Source organism: Eupeodes corollae, chromosome 1 (assembly GCF_945859685.1).
Source record: "Eupeodes corollae chromosome 1, idEupCoro1.1, whole genome shotgun sequence".
Lineage (NCBI taxonomy): Eukaryota > Metazoa > Arthropoda > Insecta > Diptera > Syrphidae > Eupeodes > Eupeodes corollae.
In genome coordinates, this window is record NC_079147.1 from 157145882 (window position 1) to 157162686 (window position 16805).

General features: G+C 35.8%; 2 protein-coding genes across 6 annotated transcripts in view; both read right to left on the bottom strand.

Annotated features, from left to right (window-relative positions):
* The window catches only part of LOC129942367 (calcium/calmodulin-dependent protein kinase kinase 1), a 141529-nt gene that overhangs the window by 38108 nt on the left and 86616 nt on the right, over positions 1–16805 (bottom strand). The window contains exon 1 of one of the 5 annotated variants that reach the window (XM_056051283.1): positions 12407–12522. The exons of the other annotated variants lie outside the window; for them this stretch is intronic. The gene's annotated coding sequence lies outside the window, so the exon portion shown is untranslated. Of the gene's footprint in view, positions 1–12406; positions 12523–16805 lie in introns of those variants that run through there. 5 annotated transcript variants of the gene reach the window in all.
* On the bottom strand, positions 4045–5173 carry LOC129942396 (uncharacterized). Its single transcript, XM_056051310.1, has one exon. It carries the CDS (start codon positions 5056–5058, stop codon positions 4102–4104), a length of 957 nt encoding a protein of 318 aa, XP_055907285.1. The 5' UTR covers positions 5059–5173; the 3' UTR covers positions 4045–4101.

Sequence of the window (16805 nt, forward strand, 5' to 3'; positions counted from 1 at the left end):
ATCGAGGTAGCGTAAAGGGTGGTACTTAAGTTTTGGTGGTAAAGAGCAACAGTTCAGTTTTACTTTAGTTAACTCCTAGTCCACAACTCGTGGCGCAGCTTCTAACTTTCTTCAAAGCTGACTCCGTGATTTCATTAATCACAGATGTGTACTTTCCTCACACCAATAGCACCAAATCATCCGCATAGGCTACCGCCTTCACTCCACATCTCTTAAATTTAACGAGAATTGTATCCATGACCAGAAGCCATAGAAGAGGCGAAAGGACACCACCCTGGGGTGTTGCCCTACTCACGTGTTTTGTTGCGATTGTATTGCCTAGAGTGGCTTGAATCTTCCTACCACTGAGCATGGAAATAATCCATCCTCGAATGAAGTCTTCTACACCGAACTTAACGAGAGATTCTTCTATGGATTCGGTAAGAACGTTGTTAAAAGCACCTTAAATGTATAAGAAGGTGGCAAGAGTAAATTCTTTATAATGGATTGTTTGTTCTACAGTACGCTCTACCTCATGGAGGGCAGTCTCCTTAGATTTGCCCTTAAGATAAGCATGCTTAGAGCTTTCGAGAGGTCGTCCAACTAGGATTTCTCTAATATGGTAATCAAGAATACGCTCCAAAGTTTTAAGCACAAAAGATGTTAAGCTTATTGGTCTGAATTCTGAAATCCTTCGCGGAATCGTGACCTCGCCTACCCACTTTCTGGATAAAAACTACTTTGATCTGTCTCCACGACATGGGCATATGTTTGAAAAGGAGGCATCCTTTGAAAATTTGTTCCAGCCATGGAGCTGCCACATCATGCAACTTTTGAAGCATAACTGGCAGTATGCCATCCATGCCTGGGGATTTATATGGATAAAAAGTATTGATGGCCCACAAAATATTTTCTCTGGTTATGACGGAATTGACTTGCTCCATATGAGCTACGTTTAGCTCTGTGGTTTCAAGCGATTCGGGGTTATCACTCTCGCAACCCGGAAAGTGCGTTTTCATCAGTAGCTCAAGAGATTCGGCTGGAGAGGCAGTCCAGGTTCCATCAGGCTTTTTTAGAAATGAAGGATTACAATGTTCCTTCCATAAGACTTTGCTGAGCCTTGCGGAGTCCCTTTATGTCTTCGATTGATTGACAGTATTCTCTCCAGCCTTGTCTTTTGGCTGATGACAGGGCTTGCTTGTAAATTTTAAGAGAGTCTTTATACGGTTGGTAAAACTAAGGTTTGTGGCAGATATTGAAAATTGTCCTCGTCATTTTTCTAAGACTCGACAGTTCTTCATTCCACCACGAAGGAAGGGTTTTACGGATATATTTAACTGGGCAAGAGACTCTAAAAGCTTTACTTATAGAAGTTTCAAAGGTTTTCACCTTTGATTCAAGGTCTCCTATCGATTCAGTGAGATTCGGTAAGTTACTTAGTTTGGAATTCGCAATTTGACTGAATTTCGTCCAGTCAGTTCTTTTGGGATTTCTGTAAGGTGGAGGGTTTTTTGACTCGAAATTAATTTGAAAAAGAATCCACTTGTGATCCGAAAACGAATTTAAAGGGGAAACTCTCCAATTCTCCACTAATAAATTACGGTTGTTTACTAAAGTAACATCAAGCACATTCTCCCATCCATCATAATTTTCCGAGCTTGGAAAGACGAAAGTGGGAGTATTGCCTCTGTTACAAATGGTCATATTATTTCCAATAATAAAATTAAAAAGTGACTCACCTCGTTCATTGATCCCAGAACTTCCCAAAGGGTATGCCGAGCATTTGCGTCGCCTCCGATCAGAAGGTTTGCCTTTTTGATGTTAGCTTCGGTTATGATTTTGCACACCTCTTCCGGAGGTGATGGTGCATTATGGCTGGTAGAATATACCACGAATTATTTTTTTTCCTGGTAAAAATGTAATAGAATTCTGGTAGAATATACCAGCATTTTTTTTCCTGGTAAAATAACCAGAATTCTGCTGGAATATAATAGGAATAAATTTGTTCCTTGTAAAAATTTACCAGAATTCTGGTAGATTATACTGGATTTTTTTAACCCAGAATGCAGTTGAATTCTAGTAGAACATTAAGCTTTCCCAGCCAAATTATGGTAAGCAACTTATAAAATTATGAATTATGCATATCATATATTTAATTATTTTCTTCCTACTAAAAAGAACGCATAATATATAGGTAAAAACATTCACATCAACATCGTCTCTAATATGTCCCAAAAAAAAAAGAATAAAGATTTTTCTCTAAACTGAATTATCGGAAGCGCCATGTAGCTTACGATTATTTGGCGGGAAGGGCTGTAGTAAAATTTGATTATGAAATGTTTTATCTATGAGAATATTAGACAATGAAATTCCTGGTTTTATTTACTAGAAAAAAAAATTCTTAAACTCCCAGAATTTCTGGTATTAAGTACCAAAAAAAATATACCTGACAGCAAAATTCCTGGTCTTCAAGTATTTTTGGTAATAAGTACCAGAAGACTGGTTTTATCTACCAGACAAATATACCAGAAAATAAATTTCCTGATTCTATTTACCAGATTCCAGGTAATCTTCATTTTACCAGGCAAACAAAATACTTTCTACCAGGACGCTGGTAACATTTATCAGAAAATTTTCTGTCAAAAAATTTAACAGGAAACCAGATTTATGGTAAATAAAACCAAATTTCTTTTAACCAGGAAATGAGTTATTTATCACTAAGTCTAAAGAATTTACCACATTTGTTCCTGTTTTATTTTCTACCAGGAAATCTGGTTAAAAAAATGTCTCCTGGTTCTTGTTAGATTCTACCAGATTTCTGGTTTTTTTATTTTACCATAAAATTTGGAGTTATTTACCACGAAATGTGGTGGTATTTTCTACCAGATTTTACCTACCAGGAACATTTTTAAGTGTGGTGGCGTCACTATCAGCGAAAATCGCTATAGGTCGATTGAAACCAACTTCTTGTGGCCTGGTTTCAACGGGATAGCGTTCAAGAAACCTTTTTGTGGATTATCATTAGGGGCTTGTTGTTTTAATTTAAGTGACCACAGTTCCTAGTGCGCAAATTCATCACTCGGTTTTTGTACAGCATAATGCAAATACCATTTAAAACAAATAGATTTTCATTACCGTTCGTTTTTTTTAATTAACATTTATTCATATGTACATCGTATTCTTCGCTACTTTTCCAAATCTGTTAATGATTTGATAATAGAAAATATCAAAATTTTGTCTCAATAATTTTGACGTTTTCACGATTGATTTCAAAATAAAGCAAAGGATGTTTTTTAAACGTGTTGTTTTTGTTTTGATAATTCTTATTTTGACAGCTGTCACCTGGTTAAATAATACAAAATAAATTAGATGGCGCAATAGTCCATTAAGAACCAGGGCCTAGTGACTTACAACTCACAACCATTCCTGTGTGCGAGTACAAAACCTTAAGTTCCATAAAATGCTCTGAAATTCCTCATTACATTACATTTCACACTACTCAGCACATAAATGTACAGAGTAGAGAACACAGCACAAGACAGAAGGCCAGAAGAGAAAGAACAATAGACAGAAAGAACACATGACAACTTCACGCGGAAGTTTTCGAGAAGGTCCACAATCTGTTTGAAATTCCTTAGTACGCAATGGATTCAAGAAATTAAACAGAACTAGTAATTTGAAGTTCGTCTGTTATGAAACCAATAAAGCTGTCAAAACTAGGAAATGTATCCATTGGCAATTTCGATCTCAAGTTGGATAGGCTATCCCGGATACTTGGTTACCAAGTTATCTACTATCCCGAGTTGGTTACCTTAAATGTGACAGCTCGCAAAAAATAAAACAAAGTATTACTTATATTGACATAATACATATCTGCATACGATTGGTTGACAGTCATGAGTTCTACAAGACTAGACTTTGATTAAACTAAAAAAATTCATAACAATTTAAATTTCCACCAAAATTTACATTATGATTAATTTTCGTTTCAAAATCATTTATGCCTTTGATCCAAGTTATTCCTAAGCTTTATGTGTTTCCATTCATATACACAATTTAGGGAGTATAGTTATTTTTATTTTTAGTTAATTCTTAGCTTAACAATAAAATATATAAGCCCGACTAGGGCACAATAATATTTTGTGAAGTAGAATAACACGACCTAAGAGATTCCGTGATCTGTCCATCCGGGAAATTCAGTGGAATACACCTGAGAAAGCCACCCCTCTGTCGACTTCGATAGATTTTTCGCCGTTGTTTCTCATTATACATTTGCAAATCATCCAATCTAGTGTGTAGCTTCTCGAAATCCGTTTCGGCATTCTTTACAAATCGACAACGAAACGAATAATTTCCAAACATAAAACAATTGTAAATTTTTTGAACACGATGTTCCAGCATCTTCAAAATATGATATGTGGCCAGTTTTGTGATCGAAAAAATATCATAAGTAATGTGCAGTCTTGAATTTGCACACTGTATCACCTCGCCAGCTGATTGCCAAAGAAATTCAGTGAAATCATTGTGACAGAAATCATCATCCTGAAAGTGTCGTCGTCGTTCGATGATCATGGTTTCGACTTCTGCGAATTGCTGCATAGTGCTCTGAACCATTCTCACCGAGTCCAATGTGAATTCTGTGACATCATCTAAAATTCCGCAAAAAATTTCTTTCAGATTTTCCATTTCAGTGTGATAATCTGACAGTTGGTATTTGGTCTTTTCCGTAAGGTTATCTCTTGATAATGCATTCTGAAGCTCCACAAGAAGTCTGTCACTTTCGTTTTTGGCTATATCGAAGAATTCATCCACATTGTCAGCAAATGTTATTGAAATATTTTGACTCTGTTCAAGATATACAAATAAATTCTCCACCTCATGTGTCACATTCATTTGCAATTGTTCGTTAAACTTATCCATAAAATCACTAAGTGAATTCTGATATCGATCAGCATTTTCACCGGCAATAAAGAATTCTACAGAAATTTGCACACTATGAAAGTCTAATTTTTGACTTGCTCCCACTACCGCTGCCACTAGAAGCTGACAGATCGACAAAACACAGATAACTTTCGTCATTGCCAAGCAATTATGTGCAACTAAATTATATGAGTCTTTAGTACTTGGATTTTGAGAAAAAATAATCACAAAAGTGTGAATCTATTTTTGAAACACAAATTATTTCTAGAGAGAATTCTGGAAAATGTATGTCAACGACCGTGTGATTTAAGCGCCACGCCAACGCCAACGCCACCATCCAAAGAAGAGAAATATTAAATAGAATTTTGAGAGATTAAACAATTTTTAAGTATCAGTAGTACTTCGATGTTTTGAGTTTTTTTTTGTTCGTTGAATTTGAAAATTGTGTATTTTGAAATGTGGTTTGTTTGTGTTCTCGTAAATGAAAACAATCATTTAATAAATAAACCATAATTTTTAATTACTTTGTGGAATTACATACATACGAGCATTTAGAAAATTAGGCAGCCACCTGATTTCAAAACCTAGACAACTTGTAGCATGCAGGCAGACACCGTAATAAAATATAAAATTTGTTCATTACGAATTACGTGTATTTGAAATTATTTTGATTTCTGAAAACTTATTACTCCAAAGCCACGTCAAATATAAGGTATAGGTATTATAATGCTTCACAGTCAAATTAACGAAATTAGCCAGCCACCTGATTTCAAGACCTAGACAACTTGTAGCATGTAGGCAGATACCTTATAATAAAATATAAAATGTGTTCACTACGAATTACGTGTATTTTTAATTATTTTGATTTCAGAAATCTTATTACTCCAAAGCTACGTCAAATATAAGGTATATTATAATGCTTCACAATCAAATTAAAGGCGTTAGGTCTTTTCACTCAAAACCATAACGCGCAAATTAAAAATGGCATAGCAGCAAAAACTATTTTATTTACACTTTGTTGTTGTACGATTTCGGCAATACTACCGAACCTTTGATTTTATTGCCCAATAAAATAACGGCAAGAAACTGTTTCAGAAGAGAGTGCTATAAAGCTAAGAATCAATTTTATATTGCCGAAAATCAATTTTATAATATCATAACGGCCAAAATACTAATTGACATCTCGCCCAAGAGACATCATGTGTTTCAACATTTGGGCATTCTAACAAAATTTTTGTTTAGTTTGGACATTACGCCATTTTGAGTTTTGAATTTAACGTAAACATTAAATGAAAATACGTCAAATCGCCCAAGAACTAGGAACGTCAAAAAAGCGTAACAAATATGTTTGACTTTATTTCACTTTCAGAAAGCATAATAAGGCAAATTTTCAAAGTGTAATAAAACGAAATAATTTGATTACTCCCAGTTGTAGCACTCTGCATCGTGGCGTATAGACAGTAAAATATGTATTAGGGACATGCTGTGCCCTGAAACCTTCTGCTTGGACTCACTTTAGGATTTGGTAGGTGAAAAATTGTGTGTGTGCAAAGTTTCTCTAAGTTTATAGTTTCTTTAAATGCAAAGAAATTTAGCAAAGACTCAACTTCGCTCCTATCCCAAATCTTATAGTAAGACCAAACAGGAGAGTTGCATACACTGTTTATCAGAATCTAAAAGCCCAAGCACACAGATTCTTTTGGGCGTATGATTTCCAAATTCTGGCTTTACTGCATTGAAAATTTGTTTGGGTGATATGACATTTTATTTGGGCTTTGAAACGTTTTCTTAGTGATATTTTTAACGACGTTTCTCGTTTTGGGCTTTTTTTCCTTTTATGATTTGGGTTATATGTCGTTGGGAGCACATAATAAACGGTAGAAATTATAACGTCGTAATGTCCAAAACAATTGTCAACAAAGCTCAACTCTTATACCATAAAACCCAAATTCAAAATTTGATTTGGAAAAATGACAATTAATAATTTTGGCGTTTTTTTTTTAATTTAAAATCTATCTGAGCGTTACGACATTTGTTCGGTTATTTTTTGGCGATATATTTGTATACCGTTTTGCATTTTTATATTAAGAACCTTTTAAGCATTAAAGCTTCAATGTTCTTCTTATGAAAAATATCAGTGACAACTTACAACTAATGAGGATTTTTCAAAAAATATGTAAGATAGTGAAAACATCTAAACAGAATATTGATATGGAGGATTTTGGATTTGAAAAATATTATTGAGAAACTGATAACTTCCTATCCCGTCGGTCAATTTGTCTTGCTTACAAGTTTGTAGGGTTTCGTATTGGGTTAAAAAAGTTGTCAGTTGAATTATTCTTACAAATTTTAAAATCATTAACAATATTTTTCATATCATTCAACGAACTCTCTTCTCTGCCCATGGTTATTAGGCTTGAATTGTTGTGTTAATTGAATTTTGTAAGCATGAAGACACAGATCTTCGGTGAGTATACGCTGTAGAGAGGTTCTTGAAATTTGCAATTCTTGTCCACGACGTCGAATTGTCCTGGATTGTCAGCAACACTCTCACGCACTGCTTCGACATTCACATTTGAACGGCTTGTTTTTGGACGACCAGTGTGTTTGGCGTCTCCAACGGATCCAGTCTCCATGAATTTTTCAATTAATCTCTTCACAGTTGACGAAGTTAAAACACTATTCCGACCATATTTTGTAATTTTGTATGAAATTTTCGAACTGCAGCCGCCAAGCTTTCACTATTTTTGAAATATTCTTTAATAAAGAAGACATGTTATTCTATCGTGTAACGCTCCATTTTTAATAACCCTATACTGTTAGCTGTCAAATTGCTTTTTTTTCAGGGTTGCCAACACTTCACTGCACAAATGGCGGCAAATTCAAATCTTGCGTTAATTTTAAGACACCCTTTATTTTTTAATTTGTCTCGCAAAATTCATCTTCTTATTTTTTCTCTTCAATTCTACTTCCTTTTTTCATTTAAAATTGCCAATAACATTGCATCCATCTTCAAAACAGCAAACATTTTATTATTTTAAGAAAACAAAAATAGATGATTCTTCAGTTCTGACAGATCGTTGCAATTTCGAAGTTTTTGAAATCGATCGAATTGAAGAATAGCAATTTCATTTCAAGTGAAATTGAAAAGTGATTTTAATTCACTTTCAATCGATATTCGGTACATGGGCGTAAGATTCAGTTTTCGAAATATGTATACTCTATTAAAGAGCTAAAATACAATACTTTAGAATGGTTTTGGGTGGGCTTTATGCAGAAATGTTCCAAATTGTGCTGAGTTTTTTTAAATAGAAATAATACATTATGTTCGGTACACAAATAAAGATGAAAAGCCAACAAAATGAAAAAGTTTACCAGAAAAATGTCATCTTTTTTCCAGGAAAATGAAACAAAATTTAATATGAAGAATTTTTTGGCGCATTTTCTTCTGACTCAATTTCAGGGGGTCTATTATTCCTTTCATTTTTAGTATAATTACTCGTTGAAGTTGATGTTCAAATGGTAGACATGTGCATTCAATAGGACACAAGCGTCCACAGGTTTTTCTCAAAACCAACCTCTGTCTATCAACTCCTACTCTCACCTCCCCGTGGTGAACTTCGGGTGCATATAGTACCTCAACTGGAGATTGGGTTCCAACCCCAGTGGAAAGTTGTTGGGGGCAGTAAACAAGAGATGTGGGGAGAGGTATTTCCAGAAAGGCAACTCTCCTTATCCAGACGGCAGCGGAGGAATTCCCGAGATGGAATCAACGGTGGCTTCTACAGTTCCAGTAAGGTTGAACTACTTAGTGAACACCTTATAAAAGATTTCATAGTTGCGAAGCACCAACAAGCCTCGGATACGGACGGATTTACTGTTGATAACCAACGCAAACGAATAAAGGACAACGAACTTCGGACATGCACGTGGAATGTTAGGTTGGAATTAACAGAGGCCCTAGACCGCTATAAAGCAGATATCACCGCCATCCAGGAAATACGATGGGATGTGCCCGGCAAAAAGAGCTTGAAAAACTGCGATATTTACTATGGTGATTGCTACCACGAAAACCAACAACGCTTATTTGGATGCGGCTTCGTCATTGGAGCCAGATGACCATATTGCGATCGACGCCAGACACGCTTCCAGCATCATGGATGTACGAACTTTCCGCAGAGCTAACATCGACTCAGACCACTACCTCCTTGTAGCCAAGGTAGCACTTCGGATTTCCAGACCCAAGGCAAAACAGGGAGGTGCTGGGAGAAGGTACAACGTCGAACGGCTACAATCGCCAGAGATCGCCAAATCCTTTTCCGACCAAGTTACAAGTAACCTCTCTCTTGGCAACATTGCCAAGATGCAATTAAAGAAACCGCCTCTGATTTGCTGGGATTCAAACAGCCACCAACAAGGAACCCCTGGTTTGATGAAGAATGTCGGCAGGCAAATGCAGCCAAACAACAGGCACGCAAAGCGGCGCTGCATAAAAGGACAAGAGCTGCTCATGAGCGCTATGAGCAGAAGAGGCGAGAGGAACGCCGATTTCTCAGAAGCAAAAAGAGAGGGCATGAGAAGCGTGTGCTCGAAGATGTTGAGAGGTTTAAAGCAGGAATGAAGTTCGAAAGTTTTATAAACAGGTAAAACGAAGTTCACAGGTACATAAACCTAGAACCGAAGGCTGCAAAGACGAACTGAATTCCGCTGTCATTCAACATAGACGACGAAAGCAAACAATCCCTTCCTCCCGACTTAGACGAAGTAAAGATTGCCATATCTAATAAAGCCGCTGGAGCAGATGGTTTGAATGCCGAGCTCTTTAAAGCAGCTGGAGATAAGTTGGTTAGGAGCATGCTCCAAAAAGAAGACCCTCTAAACTGCACCAACTATAGAGAATCTGTCTACTTAACATCGCCTATATTATCTTCTCTGCCGTAATATGTGAACGTCTAAAGCCCATCGTCAACAACCTGATAGGTTCTTATCAGTGTGGTTTTAAACCAGGAAAGTCTACAGTCGATCAAATATTCATATTACGGCAGATCCTGGAAAAAACCCAAGAACACCAAATCGACACGCACCATCTTTTCATCGATTTCAAGGCCGCATATGACAGCATCTACAGGGACGAGCTGTATAGAGCCATGTCTAGTTTTGGCATCCCTGTCAAACTCGTCCGTTTGTGCAAGATGACCATGGAAAATTCACGCTGCTCCATAAAGGTTGGAAACAACTTAACAGAACCTTTCGATGTCAAAAAAGGTTTTAGACAAGGTGATGCGCTGTCATGTGATTTTTTTAACATCGAGCTTCAAAGAATAGTGCTGAGCTCACACGTCAACACTAGAGGCACTATCTTTTAAAAGTCTGTCCAATTACTGGTATATGCTGATGACATTGACATAATCGGAAGAACTCAGCGTGATGTCAATGGGCCTTTTGTGAGTATTGAGGCAGAGGCGGCAAAAATGGGTTTAACGGTTAATGAGGGCAAAACAAAGTACATGCTGTCGTCAAGAAAGGACATACAACACCGACGTCTTGGTCAAAACGTCACCATAGACCGACGTAACTTTGAGGTAGGACTTCGTCTACCTAGGCTCCGCTGTAAACGCAGAAAACAACACCAGCGCTGAGATCAAACGCAGAATAACTCTTGCTAACCGCTGTTTCTTTAGACTAAGAAAGCAATTGAGTGGTAAAGTCTTCTCTCGAGGGACCAAAGTGTTGCTATATAAGACCCTTATCATCCCCGTCCTGCTATAAGGTGCAGAAGCATCATCTTTCTTAAGGGACTATGGCAAAAGCGGATGAAAGCACCTTGGGTCGTTTCGAGAGAAAAGTTCTTCGTGTGATCTACGGTCCCGTATGCATCGAAGGGGAGTGTAGAAGAAGATGGAGCGACGAACTGTACGGGCTGTACAGCGACGTAGACTTAGCCAGAAGGGTAAAAGTCCAACGACTAAGATGGCTGGGTCACGTAGAGCGCATGGAAACCAATACTCCGGCCCGGAAAGTCTTTAAATCCATACGCACAGGACAGCGCAGTAGAAGAAGACCGCAGATCAGGTGGCGCGCACAAGTGGAAGGTGACCTCACCCAACTTGGAGCGCGAAACTGGAGACATCTAGCTAAGGACCGAGCTAGATGGAGAAGTTTTTTGGGTGAGGCCCTAGTTCACACAGGACTGTAGTGCCACCTTAAGTAAGTAAGTAGCTCGTTGAAGTTGATGCTAGAAGACAAACTATAAAAATGTATTGTTTTGCGTGAACCTTTGTAAATATTTTGATCAAAAATATGTCAACAAAACTTAAAAATTAGAGACAAAAAAAGTTAATTTTAAAGAAATAGGTGAATTTAGTTATGTACATACAAAAAAACAAACAACAAAATTGGGAACAAACTATAGTGTAGAACTCACCAAATGCACGTGGCAGAATTTCTTCTTCAATTCTCGAGAAATTCAAAGATTTTATACATGTTAAGCCATTGGTTAAATGAAAGTGTCACTTTTTCTTTCTGGGACTTTTATATTCTTGAAATTAATGGTTAAATCTAAATTCTAGACCATCCAAAGCAAATTTGATTTATTATGTAGATTTCTTTAATTTATTAAGATCTTAAAAGTTTGGACGATTATTACAAACGTTTTATTGGTTTTTAATAGACCGCTTTTTAACCACGTTGTAATTTTTGCTTATACAACTAAACAATATAGCTTTATGGCTCATATGACCCCCGTTGGATCATCCATTGATTACAATAATTGATCTATGCGTGCGATTGAAAAGCTATGGAGTCAGAAATACCAAATTTACAAACAAAGTAAAAAGCACTTAAATATACAAACTTGGTTTTAATATAAAATATATAAATAATTTAAAATAAAATGAGTGTCATAGCCAATAAATCAATACGATTAGATTTCAATTCAAAGAAATTCCACCATTCGGCACTTCTTCATGAAAATAAATGTCATGAAAACTCAAAAAGATCTTAATTCAAGTGTAAATTTCCATCGAACATATTCTTATCTCGACGACCACATTAGAGGCAAATCTAAAACCCATAGAAGACAACAGAACACAGAAAAATCTACTAACAGTGCATCTGGGATGTTTTAGATGCCTTAAGCATGTCAAAAACTGACAGTGCGATAGGCAAGTTCAGAAATGATAAGGTAGTGTTAGGAATTGACAATGCAAAAGGTCAGCTCATCGAATGAACTTACAGGGAGTAAAATTCTTAGAATTCTGTAATCGACATGATCGTTGGGAATTTACAAAAAAACACAATTTTAAAAAGAACACAAATTTAAAAAACACTCGACTTTTGAATACAAATAATTACATTACTTAATGGACACTCCTTCAAATAATCTACTACATATATTTTTAATAATATTTAATTTAGTTAAAACAGTGTTTTAAATACAATTTGATTTTTGTTTTTAATTTCAAAAAGCGTTAGAAAATTTAAAAAACGGCTATCTAGCAGCACTTACCGTTGTCGACGCAAAGTTGTGTGATGAATGTCAGCATAACAAATAAAAATAAAAATTAATTTAACAGAAGTCAATCTCCTTTCTTTCAATCAATATCAGTATACACAGATACCATTTATTAATCGACATCAAATTTAAATATAGCATCAGGAAAAAAAGTTAAACTACAAAAATAAAAATGAAAAAACAAAATAGATAATGACACATCTCAGCTGTCAGTCAGTTCAATTCTCTTTAAATCAAAAACGATAGCAGATTGATCTCTGGTTTGTGTTTTGCGCACACTTTAATTCGTTATAGACTAAATAATCTTAAATTAATTACAAACAATTGCGACGCGCAGTTAACTGTTATAATTAGCTTGAGAAACACGTTTTCTTATTCTCACCGCTTTAAAAAGAAAACAAAATATATACTCGAATACATAAATAAAATAATGCAGGTTTCAACTGTAATAATAACAATTTACTTATCGGTAGTTTTAGTTTCAATTGTTGATTCAAAACGATTTAAAAGTTATGCTGCCGATTCTGTTGCTGTCTCTGAGGAATTTAAAGACAATCATCATGATCAAATGTCATCGGAATCTCAATCCAGCGTTCTTACGCAGACATTAAATGACTTTAGCACACTCATTCGTACCATTTTGGATATGTTTTCATCATCGCCGATCCGAGATGACACACATGTCATGCTCCATAAGACAATTAATAAACTAACCAACAATTTGGAATTATTCGGAGCCAAAATGCTAAATGCCACAGAAGTTGTTGCCAAAGAAGTATTCATCAGTCTGAAGCAGAAATTGTATAACATCGAGCAGGAATTCCAAGACTTGTCACGCTTAACCGATGAGAAATTCGAACGTGTCATTGTTTATGTCAACAACACAATGATGGAGCAGTCACTGAACATGGAGGTTTGGGCAAGTAAACTTAAACGTCAATTGCGTTCAATGAATGACACGACAGTTTACCGGAAACTCTGTCCTGCCATTGATGCCCTCATTAAGGAAACAACCAACGAACTATCCGGATGCTGTAATATCGTCATTAAACCGGTGCGATCGATATGCCGTAATGTGCGGATAATTTTACAAGAAACCTTTCAAGTGGTCGCAGATGTTGTTGACACCGTTGATAATTGTATATTCAGTGAAAAAAAAATTGACAGCATGGTAATATCGTGTGTAGAGGATATATACGATGATGTTAGTGCATTGACAGATCGAGCGGCGGCATTGCGACATGCGCTTGTTACAAAATTACCATCGAAGATTATGCTGTCGAACTTTTGCATATCAATGGTGTCTGTGACGATGGCGACTAGGAAGAGTAACGTCGAAGAGCAGATTGAACGTTATAATCATTGAGAAGTACTTCTTGACTCGTATATTTAATGTATATAAAAATTAAATAGCAAAAATTTGTGATACTCGTAAATCAAATGAAGATTAGGAATGTGAATGTGAATAATTAACTATTGACCTTTTTTTAATGCTCACTTATTTTTATTTATAAGAAATGTAGACAAATAAAAACGATTGTGTGGCGAGGAAATTTTTGTTTGTGTTTTGTGGAGATTATAAACGGACTGTGTTTGCGAACTGTGGTTTTCGAGATTGGACAATTTGCTTTATATTTATCGGTGAAAGTGTCAAATATAATTACTACTTTTTTCAAGAGACATAAAAACATTTCGTTTTGTCGTAAGCGCCAAAATAAATTATATCGTAAACGACAAACCAAAAGCTATCTGCTACTTTGAGTCAGTATGGAAAATTCTTAATGATGCCTTAGTTAAGTCATGAAAATAGCCTTCAAGCTTTATGTGATCAATTTTTAATAATACAGTTTTCTTTTTTTATTGAAAATGGCGCTTACGATAAAATGACCGAAAGGTATCCTTCTTTAAGGAATTTTATTTGATTTTTGATTCTGTTACTTACATTTGTATGTGAATTTGGTAGGACTAACTATCGTAGAATAGCACATGGTCAACTTTTGTTACATGGCTTCATTTTAAACTTTCCATAGGAAGCTATTTTAATTTGTTGTCATTTTGTCATCTTTTAAAGTCATTAGAATCTAAGTCAAAGGTGTTTAACGAAATGTGCTGGGTGTTACGTTCGTACTCCCATACGTTCCTCGAAAGCGGATTCTGGAAATTTCGAAAAATGTTAGATGTTCTAAAAGGCTAAAATACACGTTTTACTAAATTTCTAGGAAAACAACAAAGACCACAAACAGAGCAATTGTAGTGACAAGTCGTAAGGACCTGTTTAGCGTGTCTATGACATCGTGGCCCGTGCAATACCGCCTTGTAAAAGCAGGACTACATGGCTGCAAAGCAAGAGAAAAGCTGCTTGGTTTAACAAGAAATTTAAAGAAACGTTTAACTTTTGCAAAATAACATCGGCAAAAGCCCTTAGTCTTTTGGAAAAATGTGTTCTGTAGTGACTTATCCAAATTCAACAAAGTTTAAATCCTAATACACAAAGAAGACCATTAAACATGGTGGAAGCAACGTTATGGTTTGGATAGCATTTGAGTGGCACGATGTAAGTCCAATTGTAAGATGATCTTGAAGGATGGATCAGTATCAGTACAGGAGTATTTTTCAATTATATATGCAAACTTTCGTTTCCGAAAATTGGCCCATCCAACCATTTGTCATCATTCTTAAATTTACATATTTATGTTTTCAATTTATTGTTTTTATTTTTGGCAAAATATTTCAATTGGTACAGAAAGATGCTTTTTCCTTTTAAACTTTTCAACAAGAAAGTAAGTCACACTTTTGCAGCTCTCACACTCAGAGGCGGCGTAGGGCGTGGGCGTGGGCGACGTGGGCCACAGCCCACGGCCTCGCGGTCCAAGGGGCCTCGTGCCATGGAGATTTATGTATTACTTTAACACTAGAGACTGTAGTAAAGTAGAACAAATGTCTGTGATCTTAAGATTTTGTAATACATCAATGGGCACAATAGAAGAATATTTTATTGGATTTCTTGCTGTAAGTGAGACAACAGGAGAGTATTTAAGTAATGCCATACTAGGCGAGCTAGAAAAGAAGGGGTTAGATATTCAAAACTGTCGTGGCCAAGGATACGACAATGGCGCAAATATGGTAGGCATAAATAGTGGAGTCAAAACTCGAATATTAAATATAAATCCTAGGGAATTTTTCACGCCTTGCCGTTGTCATAGCTGGAATCTGCTGTTGGTAGACGCCGCTAATTCTTCGGTGTCAGCAAAAACATTTTTTGGTTTTATCCAAAAAATTTATTTGCTGTTTTCAGGTTCCAGCAAATGCTGGGAATTGGTCACAGATAAATTAAAACTTACCATGAAGCCTTTATCGGATACGAGATGGGAAAGCAGAATCGAGGCAGTTAAGTCCATACTATTTCAATTTGATGATGTTGTAGGATGCATAGAAAGTTTGAAAAATCAAACGGATCAATCAGACACTCTCAGTGATTGTGATTCAGTATTAAACGAAATGCTTAGTTAAGAATTTGTAATATCTTTACATGTATGGTATGAATTGTTATCGCGTGTTAATGTGATAAGAAAACTATGGCAATCTGTACAAGTCCATTTGAGCATTGCCCTTAAACATTTGCATACATTTTGGGACTGGATCAAAGAATATCGGCAAACTGGATTTGAAAAATGCTTGTCTGATGCACAACAATTTATTGACAGATGCTGTTATGATCTGCCGAACGAATTTAAAAACAAAAGAGTAGTGAAAAAGAAAAGGGTCTTTGATTATGAGGGCGAGGATCAACCTATACAGTGTCCCAAAAGCAAGTATGAAGCAAATTTTTTTAACACTATGCTTGATTCAATTATTACCAATATGGATTTGAGATTTATGGCTTTAAATGAACATCATGAAAATTTCGGTTTTCTGTAAGATATAAGTAAATTAAAAAATATTCCACACGAACAAATATTAAAAAATTGTCAAGATTTACACACAGTCCTACGAGTGGGTGAGAGCAGTGACTTTCAACCTTACGAATCATATGAAGAATTACAAATAATGATCCCTAATTTACCTAACTTTATAACAGACGTAAAACAGTTGCTTCAATACATTACAGATAATAACTTAAAAGAAATATACCCAAACATTTACATCGTCATTAGAATATTATTAATACCAATTAGTACAGCCTCCGCTGAAAGGAGCTTCTCCAAATTAAAACTCATTAAGAATTATTTAAGGAGTACGATGTCACAGGAAAGACTTTCTGCGGTCGCAATTTTGTCTATCGAGGCTGATATAGCATCCAAGCTAGATTACGAGCACGTAATCAAACAATCAAGCAGTGTAAAAAGTAGAAAATTTCTGTTCCTGTAATATTTAAATTAAATTGTTTTTTAAC